General features: G+C 42.9%; 1 protein-coding gene across 3 annotated transcripts in view; it reads left to right on the top strand.

The window, feature by feature from the left end:
* The window catches only part of LOC139583372 (sodium channel protein type 3 subunit alpha-like), a 199313-nt gene that overhangs the window by 153974 nt on the left and 31098 nt on the right, over positions 1-14241 (top strand). For all 3 annotated transcript variants that reach the window (XM_071414376.1, XM_071414375.1, XM_071414374.1), the window contains 3 exons: positions 1900-2040; positions 2276-2623; positions 11173-11296. In XM_071414376.1, coding sequence (XP_071270477.1) covers positions 1900-2040; positions 2276-2623; positions 11173-11296 — 613 coding nt within the window. The remainder of the gene's footprint in view (positions 1-1899; positions 2041-2275; positions 2624-11172; positions 11297-14241) is intronic.

The following is a 14241-nucleotide window of genomic DNA, read 5'->3' as shown; positions in this document are numbered from 1 at the left end:
TAAAGCAGCCGACTATGCCATATATATTTATAGTCATGGTAAAGCAGCCGACTAAGCCATATATATTTATAATCATGTTAAAGCAGACGACTACGCCATATATATGTATAATCACGGTAAAGCACCAGACTACGCCATATATACATCAATCATGATAAAGCAGCTTATGGCTGATTCTATCCTGGCTAGGTATGTCAGGGATACTCTGGTGACAAACATAACATAACAGCACGCGAGGCGAGTGTGCCGATTTGACACGCACTCATCTGCCCAGCGCAGCACAGTGGGTTCCTTGGGATATAAGGGATGAGATATGAGGTGTTTATGGAGGAGCTGCTAGGATGTGTCTCATGTGGGGGAGTGTTGCGTGTCGATCTGAATGTCCATCATTTCTAAGGTCGACCACATCCTGCAAACCTAAAAAGCCCCGTCCCAAAATCAGCCTACATCCTAAAACACCTCTTCTTGACCTGAAAAAATGGAATGGTTGGAAGCAAGATGAGGTGGTGATTCAGTGGACAACATGGGGTTTTGCTGTATCACTCTCTGAGATGGCAGGATGTCATGGACGGTGTGTTTTAAAGGACAAGTGTAGCAGGGCAGAAAATAGAAAAACCAGACACCCAATTACACCTGTCACAGTGGGCACCAGGCGTGGCGAGATGGGCATGGGGCACAGGGGGTGGGAGGGGCAGGCACAGGGGGTCCAGGGCCTCCAACTCCCATCCTCAAACACACACACACACACACACATGCACACATACACACATACACATATGGATGAATACATGCACAACGTACGCACTATGATAGTTCGCTCCCTTTGGTAATTTGGGGACACGCGAGGCACTCACGTGCAATTTTGCTTTTCACTTTACCAAATTTCATAATTTCAGAACCAATGAACATTGTCAACTTTGATTGATGCTGGCTGCATAATAAATTGATGTTTATCAAGAAACAGATGAATTACATGACAATTAATTGATTTGGATTGATTTGATTGATGTGTTGCTACAACAGCTATGAGCCTGAAACAGAGAGAGAACCGTCTTAGGTAAACATAAACAATGCATTTTAGGTCTAGGACAGGGGTGTCAAACATAAGACGTAGAGGAACTATAACTAACTTTCAGTGCGGTCCTCCAGACCTCTTTGAGGACCGAATGCGGCCCCCGGGGAAAAATTGTAATGTTACTTTGATAGGCTCTATCAAATCACAGAAAGGATTTCATTAGTGAAGCTCATGTTAGGATATGGAGAAAAATCTAAATTTGACTACAAAATGGTGTTTGTAATCATTACACGATGGTAATGAAATTCCATCATGAAACTGCATGCACAGTTGACATTTACTAAACTGAGGAAAAGTGGCCCTGTGTCTAAGGGACCATGGTTGCCACGTGCACTTTAATCAAACAAGCGCACACACATGCACACACACACGCATCCGCAATTGCAGGCAGGCCCACACACAAGCACGGATGCATGGACACACACACACACATACACACACTTAAACCACACAGCCCTACAACCCAGAGGAGTAGGTTCTCTTGTTTAACATGGACAAGGAGATCTCCGGTTCCAGTTGGAGGCTGACATTTATACCGGGCTCAAATCACTCCTGCTGTTTACATTTCTAGTGTTACACATCTGGGCCCTCTCCATCCACACCGACTCAGGAACCAAACCCGCAGGCTAGCTTTATCTAGTCTTTTTATCCAGCTGTATGGTTAACTGTAAGATGTTGTTTGTGACTAACTTTTCAATCAAGGTGAAAGTCATAACATCTTAAGGACTCCAGTTTGGCACATATTCCTCATTGACTTTACCTAGTTATACTAAACAGAAGGACAAGGCTTTATTCAAACTCATCTCCCTCTCTACTCCTCCCAGGTACTCAACCTCTTCCTAGCCTTGCTGCTCAGCTCATTCAGCTCGGACAACCTCTCGGCGCCCGACGACGACGGCGAGATGAACAACCTGCAGATCGCTCTTGGCCGCATCAAAAGCGGCATGGGCTGGCTCCGAAGCCAGGTCGGACACTTTTTACACATATTTTTATTTAATAATTATGATATACCTTTTTTTACTATATAGTGTGGACAATTACATAGATTCTAGGTAAGATATGACACAAAATGTACGACGGGGCAAAATAAAACAACCAATAACAACCAAACAAACAAATGAATCACCGGGAAAAATTGAAGTACATACAAAAATACAAGTTCATCACATCTTGTAAACGTAGTTCATTACTTCATTGTAGATCTGTGACTTCTTCAACGGCAACTTCAAGAGGCGACGGCAGAAGAGAAAAGAAACAAAGGCCATGCTGAAGCTCAAGAGGCTGAGCCACGGGGCTCCGCTAGGCGAGGTGGGCAACGGGACAGTGGTGACGGTGGGGGGAGGGATCGGGGTGATCGGGCGCCACGGAGGGAAGATAATGGTACCGGAGGTCGATGACAGCTACATGACAAACCCCAATCTGACCATCAGCGTGCCCATCGCTCCTGGCGAGTCAGACGTGGAGTTCCCTGAGGAGGATGAGGAGGATGAGAGCGAGAGCTCAGAGGAGGAGGAGGAGGAAGAGGAGGAAGTGGAGGAGAGCAAGCAGGTAGGATGGGTTGGTGGTAGTGTTGGGTACCGATACTGGAAAGTCTATAACAATATCAGCTGCATCTTTGCGATTACGAGCTATTCAGATATTATTATCTCCTCATAAACTAGGTTTCCATCCAATTGGCGAAAGATTTTTATGCAAATATTTTTAAATCTGCATTAAAACAATTGACTTGCGGCGGATAAAAGGCTGTGCGTGATGACGTGGTAACTTTTGCGGTTAAATTCCTGTGTAGAGAATAAAAAATACAAGTTAAATATGTTTCCATGTGTTTTCAACTCTACTGATGGTTTTGTCCCCCCAAAAAGTTTTGTTTTATAGCAAATGTACCCCCCCCCGAGCCCTACACAGCTGATTCAAATAACCAACTCGTCATCAAGCTTTGATTATTTGAATCAGCTGTGTAGTGCAATTTATTGGAAAGGAGCATCAAGCTCATCACCTTGCACTTTCACCACCCTGTGAAGTTCATCATAACTGATTTGATCAGTAGCCTAATAAACTGCATGTCCTCCCCAGTTGTTGTGGGAGGACCACACAACATGGCTCCAAGTTTACTTTGATATGATGGTTATAATATCAATATTTGCGAATAAAATGCTTCCATCGCCATTTCTTGCATAACAAAAAGATCCCACCTTGTCTAGCGGATTTTGTTTTACTAACTAAATTTACTAACAAAATTTGCTGTTTCAATCAGGCCTGTCATAAAAAAAATTATCCAACATGTACTTTATGCGCATAAAAAGGTTGGATGGATACCTGGTTAGTTAAGCTAATATTTTCTACTTTTAAGTGATGCTCTAGAGCTTTTGAATAATTTCAGCTAGTAGTTTTGAAAGTATTGCTCACGAGCAAAAATGGGTCCCCGAAAATTGTGTTCTACTTCATCCATTTCGTATGATATGTTACGTCCTGCAAATAAAAAGTGCAATTCGTATGATATGTTACGTACTGCAAAGAAAAAGTGCAATTCGTATGATATGTTACGTCCTGCAAAGAAAAAGTGCAATTCGTATGATATGTTACGTCCTGCAAAGAAAAAATGCAATTCGTATGATATGTTACGTCCTGCAAAGAAAAAGTGCAATTCGTATGATATGTTACGTACTGCAAAGAAAAAGTGCAATTCGTATGATATGTTGCGTACTGCAAAGAAAAAGTACAATTCGTATGATATGTTATGTCCTGCAAAGAAAAAGTACAATTCGTATGATATGTTACGTCCTGCAAAGAAAGAGTGCAATTCGTATGATATGTTACGAATTCTAATTGGTACAATATGTTCTGAATTTGTAAGTGCTTAACTAAGATCCCGGACTGCATCTTTAATTAGTAATTGACTCCAGAGTGAAAGACTACTGGTAGGTATGGAATCATGACAGTGTTTGTCTAGTTTCACTCTATAGCATGGATGGGCAACTTTGATGGGGTGGGGGCCACACAAAATGTGCAGTTGCTCACAGGTCTGCGTACCCAAAATGTGCATAGCCACCACCACATTGCGAGCAAAACGTTTTAGCAGCCCCCTTCTTGACAGCAGAGAGACATTTTGAGTTATTTTTACTCATTTTACCATTGCGCATAGTGAAAATATTGCAGTATTAAAGCTAGTTTTCTGAAACTGGCTCGCTCATGAAATGGTAGAGCTGTGCTGTTTATTGTGTCTACTAATTGAGGATCAGATAGATTAATGAATTATTGTAGCTCTCTCTCGCTCTCTCTCACTCTCTCTCTCTCTCTCTCTCACTCACTCGCTCTCTGGCCTGAGAGGTTGCTTAGCTAGGCTAATAACTGGAGAGAGAGCCTTAGAGGGAGAGAGAAAGCCTTCTCTCTTTCTCGCTCCCTCTATCTCTCACTCTCTCCCTCCTCCCTTTCTCTCGCTCCATCCCTATCCCTCTCTCCAAGTGAGCCGCTCCGAGCCCACGCACAAAGGCTATTTTCATGCCTTGTTTTGTTTTCTCGTTTCCTCCAGAGCAATTTGGCCCCAAGCGGACTCTTCCCAAAATGGATGCCCAATTTTACCCCTTTCTAAAGATTTATACTACTATTTTGGCAATTGGGTCCTTCTTCCATTTGGTAACAATGGCCCTCTATATTTCCGCCCAATCAGGAATATGGAATTAGATCCTTAAGGGCAAAGTGCATTTGTTTGCCTGCATTTGTCTTTAACATTACTGTCTCTGTGTCTGCATCCACTATAGGAAGCTAGATCGTGTGCCGTTACTTTGTTGTCTGGGGGTTATGGTCACTTTCAAAGATGAATTTATGTTGATAAGGATGCATGTGAAATGAGCCAGGCTCCTTGAATAAATGTAAAACTGTAATTTAACTTGTTAAAATAGTTGAGGCAAGGAGAGAGGGAGAGAGGGCTCGGCATACCACCGGTGTGTACTACAAGGTTGTAGTATATCGAGCAATGACTGTTTATGGGAACATGATACAGAATTACCAGCATGTAGAACAGGTTGTTGAGGGAGAGAGAGTGAGAGACAAAAAGCATCTGTGTTCTCTTTCTGTCTCTCTCTCACTCTAAACAGAGCTGACTGGTTTGTCTCTTTGCACACCTGTGCTCCAATCAGTTTTAAGAGAGCGGTTACGTCTTGCCCACCTGCTTTAATCACACTACGCACCTGTCTTCTCACCTTCCCTTGTTCTCTTTTTCTCTCTTTTATCTCTTCACTCACTCCATCTCGGTACACCTGCCCATACACCCACTCACTCTGTTTTATCTTTCTCTACACCTGTCCTCTCTCAACAACCTGTTCTGTACATGTCTCCAATGGAGGCTATATCAGGTTTCCACGTTTGTGAAATGTTCCATAAACGTTTGCTGTGGCTCAATGTGTAGATTATCATGGTGGTGTGCCGTTCCCTCTATTTCCCTAGCCAGTTTCCTATGCATACAGGGATTTGGCCCACAAGGGAAAACATGGCATAAAAATCAACCGTCTGCATCTATTCATGAAACCGTAGCCTCGGATGTGTGCCTGTCGCTATCCCTTGTCAGTAAAAGGGCAGTGAGAGAGAATGTTGCCCTGAAACATTAGTTAGCACCTAAAAGTGAACTAGAAACATTCAACACAGGGCAGGGGTGATGTTGTGGATATTTCTGTATGTTGTCGTATGTATGTGTGTGTTTTCTATTGTAAAAAAAAAAATAGAAACATCCAAAACATATAGTTTAGCAGCAGGAAACAAAGTGTCTCTGCTTTAGTTTTTGCTGTGGAGAGTGTGCAGCGGAGGCAGACGCGGCTCGTCCCTTTCACAACTCCTTAACGTCAAAGCGTGGCTGGGGGGGGAGGGTGTGAGAGAAAAGCAGTGCTAGCACACATGCAGACAAACCTCCCATATGAGCTGTTATGTCACTGCCGGCTGAAAGACTGGGACAATGTAGATGGCATGTTTTAACCTCTGACCTCCACCTTACCTCTTCCTTAGTCAACAGCCTGTCTGTCTGATTCATCACTACAGGGGCCAAGGCCCGGACCACTTTTTACACCTCGGAGGGTGGGTGTGTATGTGTGTGTGGCACGTGGGGTGTGTGTGTATGTGTGTGTGTGTGTTTGTAGAGGCTGGAGCTGTTACTGACCATTCCTCACACCATTGAGCCATTGTATATCATAAGCATAGCTTGTAAATTCAACTCTGTCACTAATGGCTTGATAATGTTTTAGCGGGAAGCCTATGTTGATTATCCCACTAACAAGGTTATTGTGCAAGGCTAATCCTGTTAAACATAGAGAGACCATGCTCACGCTACAGTGCTACACTTCCTGCCAGTGTGCAGTGTACTTTTACTTCTGCTAACCCCAAGGGTAAATACCTCAGCGTGCTCCAGATAGAACATGTGATTTGTTTGGGTTTAACTAGTAAACTAGTTGAAACTTTCAATCATGTTCCTTTCGGTGTTAGTAAATTATGCAATTTGCACGTTATTAGCAATTCACAGTTGAGTCATTTAAAACGTTCTGATTACCAAAGTAATTGCATGGAATGAAGCTACTGTATGTGTTGGCCATCTATTCTAAGTGGCGTAGTGGTACGTATAAGGGTTACGGACATCTCTGGCAGCAACGTGTTGTTGTCAGTCTTGGAGAAGAGCAGGAAGTGTGAGGTATGAGCATCGGCTCTGATGGCTCGGGTCCTCCAGGGACCAACGGTTGTGTAACGCCGCACAGCTGTGTCCGAACGCAACCACGGCAACAACCGGGGCCGCCTCAGATCCCAGAGGAGACTGATGAGGAAATGGGATACATGATGAGATAAGACCTTTTTTCTGGTATAATTCATTCACTGAAAACATGCTTGAAATTGTTTTGGCAGGGAATTTCTCCTAGCATGTCAGTGGCTCTTAATGTCTAAATAAGGGTTGGGGCCAAGCCTCCTCTGGGAGAAATGGGTATGCAGGCTTTTGCTCCAACCCTGTTGTAACACACCTGATTCAGTTTATCTGCCAGTCAAGGTCCTTGTAAGCATTAGCATCAGGTGGGGTAGATTAGGGTTTGGGGGGGTAGCTCCCCAGGGGGAGCCTCCATAAAATACGCCACTTCGTTGCAAGGGACTTTTCGTAGCAGGTTAGGAAAGCATTTTCACCAACACCTAACCATTTTCCGAACATTAACCTAATTCTCCTAACCTGCTACGTTACTTCTCCTAACCTGCTGTGTGAGTTCTCCTAACCTGCAACATAAAAGTCGTAGCTGTATCGAAGCGGTGTGTTTTTAGGGAATCTCCCCCAGGAGGAAGGTTTTTGCTGCACCCCAGAGTATTATGGGTAGTGATGATAGAAACAGTTGTCGTTCATATTGACATTTACAGATACCTCCTTATTCATCCATATATTACACTGCCAACTATAGCCACTTTACAGACTTCTCCCTGGTGCGTTCTATAAAACATACCTCTCCAATTTTGGCTAGCCAGGCCAAGAAGAGTGTCACTCAAGCAGGGCATTTACTTTGGCAGTTTCTCTTCTATCTTATTGTGTCGCTCTTTGGGACCCCTTAAATACCTCATGGCCACCCTTAATGCCTGACACTACACCATGTGTACATGACCCCTGACCCTTAACCCCCTTTAACCCCGTAGAGGCAAAGAGACTAACCGCAGGTGGCTTCTGACAACAACACATGGCTATACATGCATTCAGGGGAGTCCTGTTTCATAGAGTTGGGATGTGTGTGTGTGTGTGTGTGTGTTGCGCACACTCGTGTCTAACTCTTGTTAGTTATCCATTCTCTCTCCAAAGGGGCTATTTATAGGTCTGTCATATGGGGGGGCAATGCCCCTGGTATGTGTATCAGGACCGTGGGGGTTTGTGAGTCCATCATCAGTGCTTTTACCAGACATAGCTGACCTTGTCACAGTAGGGCCCCCCTTAGCTGAGCCTGACGATTCCGTAAAACCCAAAGGCTCATGGGATGCCCGCATGACAGGTACTGTCCATCTGATGATATGTTGTTACAAGTCTGACATAGGTATGGCATGACCAGTAAAACTCAAGAGATGAGATGACATAAAAGGTTTATCTGTTTATTTAGGAGGAAAAAGAAAAGAAAGCTTCATAAAGTTGAGCAGGACAATGACTGTACAGTATTGGTTTTAGATTGATGTTGTAGTTATTGTCGGGCATTCGTGGGTTATTGGCAGCGGTAATATAATACTGATCCTCTAATGCCCAGAGAATGTGGGAGCGAAATTGGAGTAAAGATTGTTTGTTGAAGGGCCGCCTCGTTTTATTGTCTGTACAGAATGACTGTATGGCTGTATTGGACAGTTGAGAACATCTACTGAACTGTTAAGTCATCCCTCTCTCTCAGCGGTGCTCTCCAAGGCTAGCATCCTTGAGGGTGGAGGAAATATATAGGGAATTCCAAAATGAAAAAGTATTCAACAGAATAGATGAATTAAGGTATGGATTGTGCTCCACTTTATCCCACTTTACAAATATAAAAACATCGGTCATACTTCAGTTTTGGGTGCACCATCCTTTTAAATGACACATGGCCATGAAGGATATGAATTAAAGAATGATTTAAAGATGGAGCGCATTGAGGGTTCTATTATGCCGAAGGCTGACATTCGTCACCCTGGAACTTCCTCTACCCAGACTTTACTCTGTGTTTATGCATGACTGTCTTATTGACTCTGGTGTTGTCACCTTACCTCAGACACTACGATACACCGCGAGTAGTCCACAGAGCCCCGGTGCAAATAGTTAGTTCAAAAGTAGAACCATTATGTTTCCAGGTGCATAGAATGGAATGGACACTGGCTGGAATGTGGTTTTAACCTATCAGCATTCAGGATTAGACCCACCAATTGTATAAAATGGAATGGACACTAGCTGAAATGCGGTTTTAACCAATCAGTATTCAGGATTAGACCCAGCTGTTGTATAGAAAATAAATAGATCCTGTATATAAATCACACACTGTTGAAGACTGAAAACCTATTGGAAAAGTTTACGTGTGTGCTCAATAGTGTACAGGTATTTATTTTTTTGTCCAACTATTCATAATTGTCCCTACATTTGGGACTGTTTTATCATGTGAGTTACCCTTACAACAATGCATTGCACTGAGACATATTGAAAAGAAGTGCAATCCGGCATTATATATATGTAAATACAATCCATCATCATTATCCTTATGGAGGTAAAATGGTCTCTACATTCAGGAAAAGATCAGTGTCAGGGGCTCACATCTTTGTTGCTGGCCTCGTACAGTAAATAGAGATGTTACAGCTTGGCAAAACACGAGCCTTTGAAGTAAAGAAGGGGTTTTGTCTCGCTCTATTTTTTTTCCTGCTCCTCGCATCCTGTGCCTTTGTATCTGGTCAGATGTGGTTTGTGAAGGTTGATTACGGATGATTCCTTCTCCTCAGTACAGAGGTGTCGTCAGACAGGACGCATTTCAACAGTCTCTAAGAGAGTAAGGCACAGCGGCCACTTGTCAAGAGAGATCTGCTTTGTCTTAAAGTTCCTCTCTCTCTCAATCCATCGCCCCCCCCTCTCTTCTCTGTCTCTCTCTCTCAATCCATCGCCCCCCCTCTCTCTTCTCTGTCTCTCTGTCTCTCTCTCCTCTCCCCCCTCTCTCTTCTCTGTCTCTCTGTCTCTCTGTCTCTCTCTCCTCTTCCCCCCTCTCTCTTCTCTGTCTCTCTCTCCTCCCCCCCTCTCTTCTCTGTCTCTCTGTCTCTCTCTCCTCTCCCCCCTCTCTCTTCTCTGTCTCTCTCTCCTCTCCCCCCCTCTCTCTTCTCTGTTTCTCTGTCTCTCTCTCCTCTCCCCCCCCTCTTCTCTGTCTCTCTGTCTCTCTCTCCTCTTCCTCTTCCCCCCCTTTCTTGCTCTTTCTGTTTCTCCTTAGTGCGTTCTGTGTTGTGCGTACATTGGATTTATAGAACATATGCATCAAATTGTATGTGTAAACGTCTTGACAGAAAAGGTAGCAAAAGGTGAATGTTGATCTTTTGTTCCACACAGTACATATCCAGATGATGCTGTGTTCCATTTTGCGCAATGACGCTGTCGGTGTGTTCGAGGCGTTAGGCTTCACTCATCATCTCCATCAACATTCCCACTCTGATATGCACTCAAACACATGCACTCACACACACATGCACTCACACACACATGCACTCAAACACATGCACTCACACACACACACACACACGCACGCACGCACACACGCACGCACGCACGCGCACGCACGCACACACACACACACACACACACACACACACACACACACACACACACACACACACACACACACACACACACACACACACACACACACACACACACACACACACACACACACACACACACACACACACACACACACAGTTAGGGTTACTGGAAGTGTGTCTTCAAGTAGATTGGTCTTGTATCGCCTCGGTGTTTACTGTAACAGGTGAACATGGCAACCTCTAGCTTTTTATAGTGTATGTGTGAGGAAACAAATATCCAAATGAATCCCAATCTAGAGAGTCAAATCAAATGTTATTTGTCACATGCTTCATAAACAACAGTGAAATGCTTCCTTACCGGTCCATTTCCAACAATGCAGTCTCTGGGTTTTGCCTGGATTTTTTTCAAAATATCCATCTTACTACACCTCTTCTGTCTATTAAAGGCTGATGCTATAAATCTCACTCCAGATCTCTGATTGCTTGACTTGAAATTTACCAGATCAGATTGAAACAAATGCTGCAGATTAAGATGTGCTGTAAAATACAATACGATAAAAGCCACAAAGGAAATGCCAGGTTAGATGTCATATTAGACCTACCCAGACTTTATAGGCACCAGAATGTGAAAATCAAATATGTCCAGAGACAGTGACAGTAGTAGTTATTAGTCATCATGACAGTAGTAGTTATTAATTATTTCCTTCTGAATGGTTTTTATAGATGGAGAAAAAGACGGAACGATTCTCTCTCCATACATACCAGATCACCTTCTACTATATTACCAATATATCAATGGTAATATATAATATATATTTTCATCTAACATGGCTCTGATTGCATGTGTTCCTCAGGTAAAGGATGACGTCAGCCTTTCAGAGGGCAGCACAGTGGATCTGAGGAAGCCAGGGGAGGAAGAGGATGAGTATTCGGAGATGGCCGAAGAGACCATGGATCCTGACAACTGCTTCCCTGATGGTAAGCTTATCCGTCCTTTATTTAATCAGGTGAGTCCCCCTTGAGATTCTATTGGTAAGGGGGCGTGGTTTCGTAATCCACTTATGACACCATGTGTCAATAAGGAGAGAGGACAACATTATGTTTTTGTCAGAACATCTTTGCTAAAATAAAACCGGTAGAGAGCATTATGGGTACTGTAGTAATTCATGCTAAAGTACATCATGCCATTATGTACAGTAGCAGAGACACTAATCTCTTGTTCAAGGCAGCTCTGGCGCCAAGAGGTATAAGCATAAACAGTCATACAGCTTAATATACTGTATACATGCACTAATAATACAGTAAACTGCTAATGTTACACAAGTAAAAGACATGTAAAATACATGTAAGCACATTTAAGGAATATTATTTAATGTAATATTATCAGCAGCATTATTTTCTACTGTTTGGGAAAAAATAAGATTTAGACCTGAGGTTCATCCGTATAGTGTATGTGGAAATGGAAACAGAACAGAAACATGTCAAACACGTCAATGAATGTGTTTCCATCATACTTCAAATGTGTATATTAGTATGTCATGATGATGGGGATGACTTTGCAGTCCAACCTAAACATTTGTATATTTTTAACAGTTTATGTTAGTATAGGGTTTGACTCACTCTCTCTGTGAGCCCGAATCTAAACATTTATTTGGGAATATCCAAAACGGTTGGCTTTTGCTTCAAGTGGAGGCCATTTGATATAAAACATTAAACAATGAAGTGACATTTGAAAGGGTAATGGCGCATTAAATTGAATGTCCTGAGTCAGCAGAGATTTGAAAAGGCGTGTCAGGCACAAAATGGACTCTGATTAATTTGATGATGACTGACTCCCTGAATTCAATTTGGTCCAAACTAATCAACCCCCTCAGACCGTCTGAGGTAACCTAGTACGCCGGACCAATCACGTGATGCCTACGAGACAATCGTGGTAATTCTCTGAGTGTACACTGAAACAGTCAGCATTGGCTGAGTGTACATTGAAACGGTCAGCATCATTGGTGGTTGTTCTAAAAAGCTTTCGACATGTTTATTTTATAGCGGTAACATCATTACTAAAAGGTCTGGTAATTGTTGAAAAATACATTATTATTAATCTAGATTTGATTAGGCGATCACGCTCTTTGATTACACGTACACTGTGGTTGTGGTGGGGAAGTACTTTAATTCTAAGTGTTTCTGGGTTCAATGAACAAGAGGTGTTTCCTGAATGCTGACACTGATAGGTATTCATTGAATAGAGTGTGACTTGTGTATGAGGTATCATATTACTATGTGTACGTGTTCCTTCGATTACACAGGAAGTCTAAGCACCATCACTACTTTAATAACGTGGACTACAGTAGAGGCTGAAACCCTCTATTCCTTTCAGAGTACTACCTCAGAATGCTAGTAAACTCAAGGGTGTGGGTGGTGGATAGTTCTAATCAGAGAACTCTATTAAGGTTATGTCATAATATCCTAAATGCAAACCTAATGGTTTGAGTACCTCACTATGGAAACCCATTTGTGTTCCTTGGACGTGACCGGGACTCTGATCCCACCAGTACCGCAGGCTCTTAGTGACACTTAGCCACGGCCTGTTTGTTAGGTGTGGTGCCAACACAGAAGCATGTGCACCCTGGAAAGCCCAAAAGGGCATTTATAAACCGGGTGGTTCCAGCCCTGAATGCTGATTGGCTGAAAGCCGTGGTATATCAGACCACCCGTATACCACAGGTATGACCCAACATTTATTTGTACTCCTCTAATTACATTGGTAACCAGTTTATAATAGCAATAAGGAACCTCTGGGATTTGTGGTATATTGGCCTTATACCACACCTCCACAGGCCTCAATGCTTAAATATAGTATAGTTAAGCCCAACACAAGCATGTAGTAAGTTGTGATTGTGTATCTACACCTTCAACACTATGAACACTACATGTTCCTGTGCTTCCCCAAAATGGGATTGGGATGAAGCAGAAGTACTGTCACTGGAGAGTAGATGAAGAGGTGTTACATGGCCATATTTCACACATTTCTGGGTTGCGTAAGAAAGACAAAATGGTGGTGTTCCTCCATAAAATAAATGAAAACAGATCAATCCCGGAGCTATGTACTGGGATGTTACAGCTGCCTATCAATTCCTCTGTCTGTAGCCTGGCGTGGGGATTTTCACCGGACAGGAATAGTACAGCAGATAAAAGTAAAATGGTGATAATTGTTGTTACTGTTGTTACTGGATTTAACCATGTGTTTTCAACAAAAGTTGGTTAAAGTGAAAAGAGACTGACACCTAGGCTACATGGCTGTTGCCTCCCTGTTGAAAGAAACATGGAGTAATTTAGGTTCAGGTTCAGCAGGGTCGTTTCACAGCTAGAGGAGGTAGCGTTAGCAGTGTAGTTTGGCTGGGGGCAGGCACTTTATATACATGAGAACCATTGTTTACATTTGAGGCATGCACTTGGGGCAAGCTCATGTCACATTGGTTTTGTCTCCATGTCTCCGTGCCATGACTAATGGTTTTTCATACAAAATGGCCACCAACCTAACAAACCACAACTCTCTGGACTTTTCTAACGATAGCTCGAGGGACTAAATCACTAGAGGGACATTACCAGGGCTGGGAATTTCCAGGGGGCTCACAATACAATATCACAATACTTAGGTGCCGATACGATATGTATTGCGATTCTCAAAATTATTACAATTAAAATGATTCTTTATATATTGCAATCCCATACTGCGATATTGCTCACTATATGTATGCTGCAGAGACACAAGAGAGAGCATGAGAAAATTTATTTGATCAATCATGGAAATTAAAGTGCTGAAAACATGTTGGCTCACTATTTAAAAAGAAGGAGAACAAGCTATAGGATGAAAAATACCAGCATTTTGGCGCAGGTAAACCTGACTAGTGCTAGCTAATGCTGCC

The sequence above is a fragment of the Salvelinus alpinus genome, chromosome 8 (assembly GCF_045679555.1).
Source record: "Salvelinus alpinus chromosome 8, SLU_Salpinus.1, whole genome shotgun sequence".
Lineage (NCBI taxonomy): Eukaryota > Metazoa > Chordata > Actinopteri > Salmoniformes > Salmonidae > Salvelinus > Salvelinus alpinus.
Note: the sequence above shows the minus strand (reverse complement) of the source record. Positions and strands in the feature narration are given on the sequence as shown.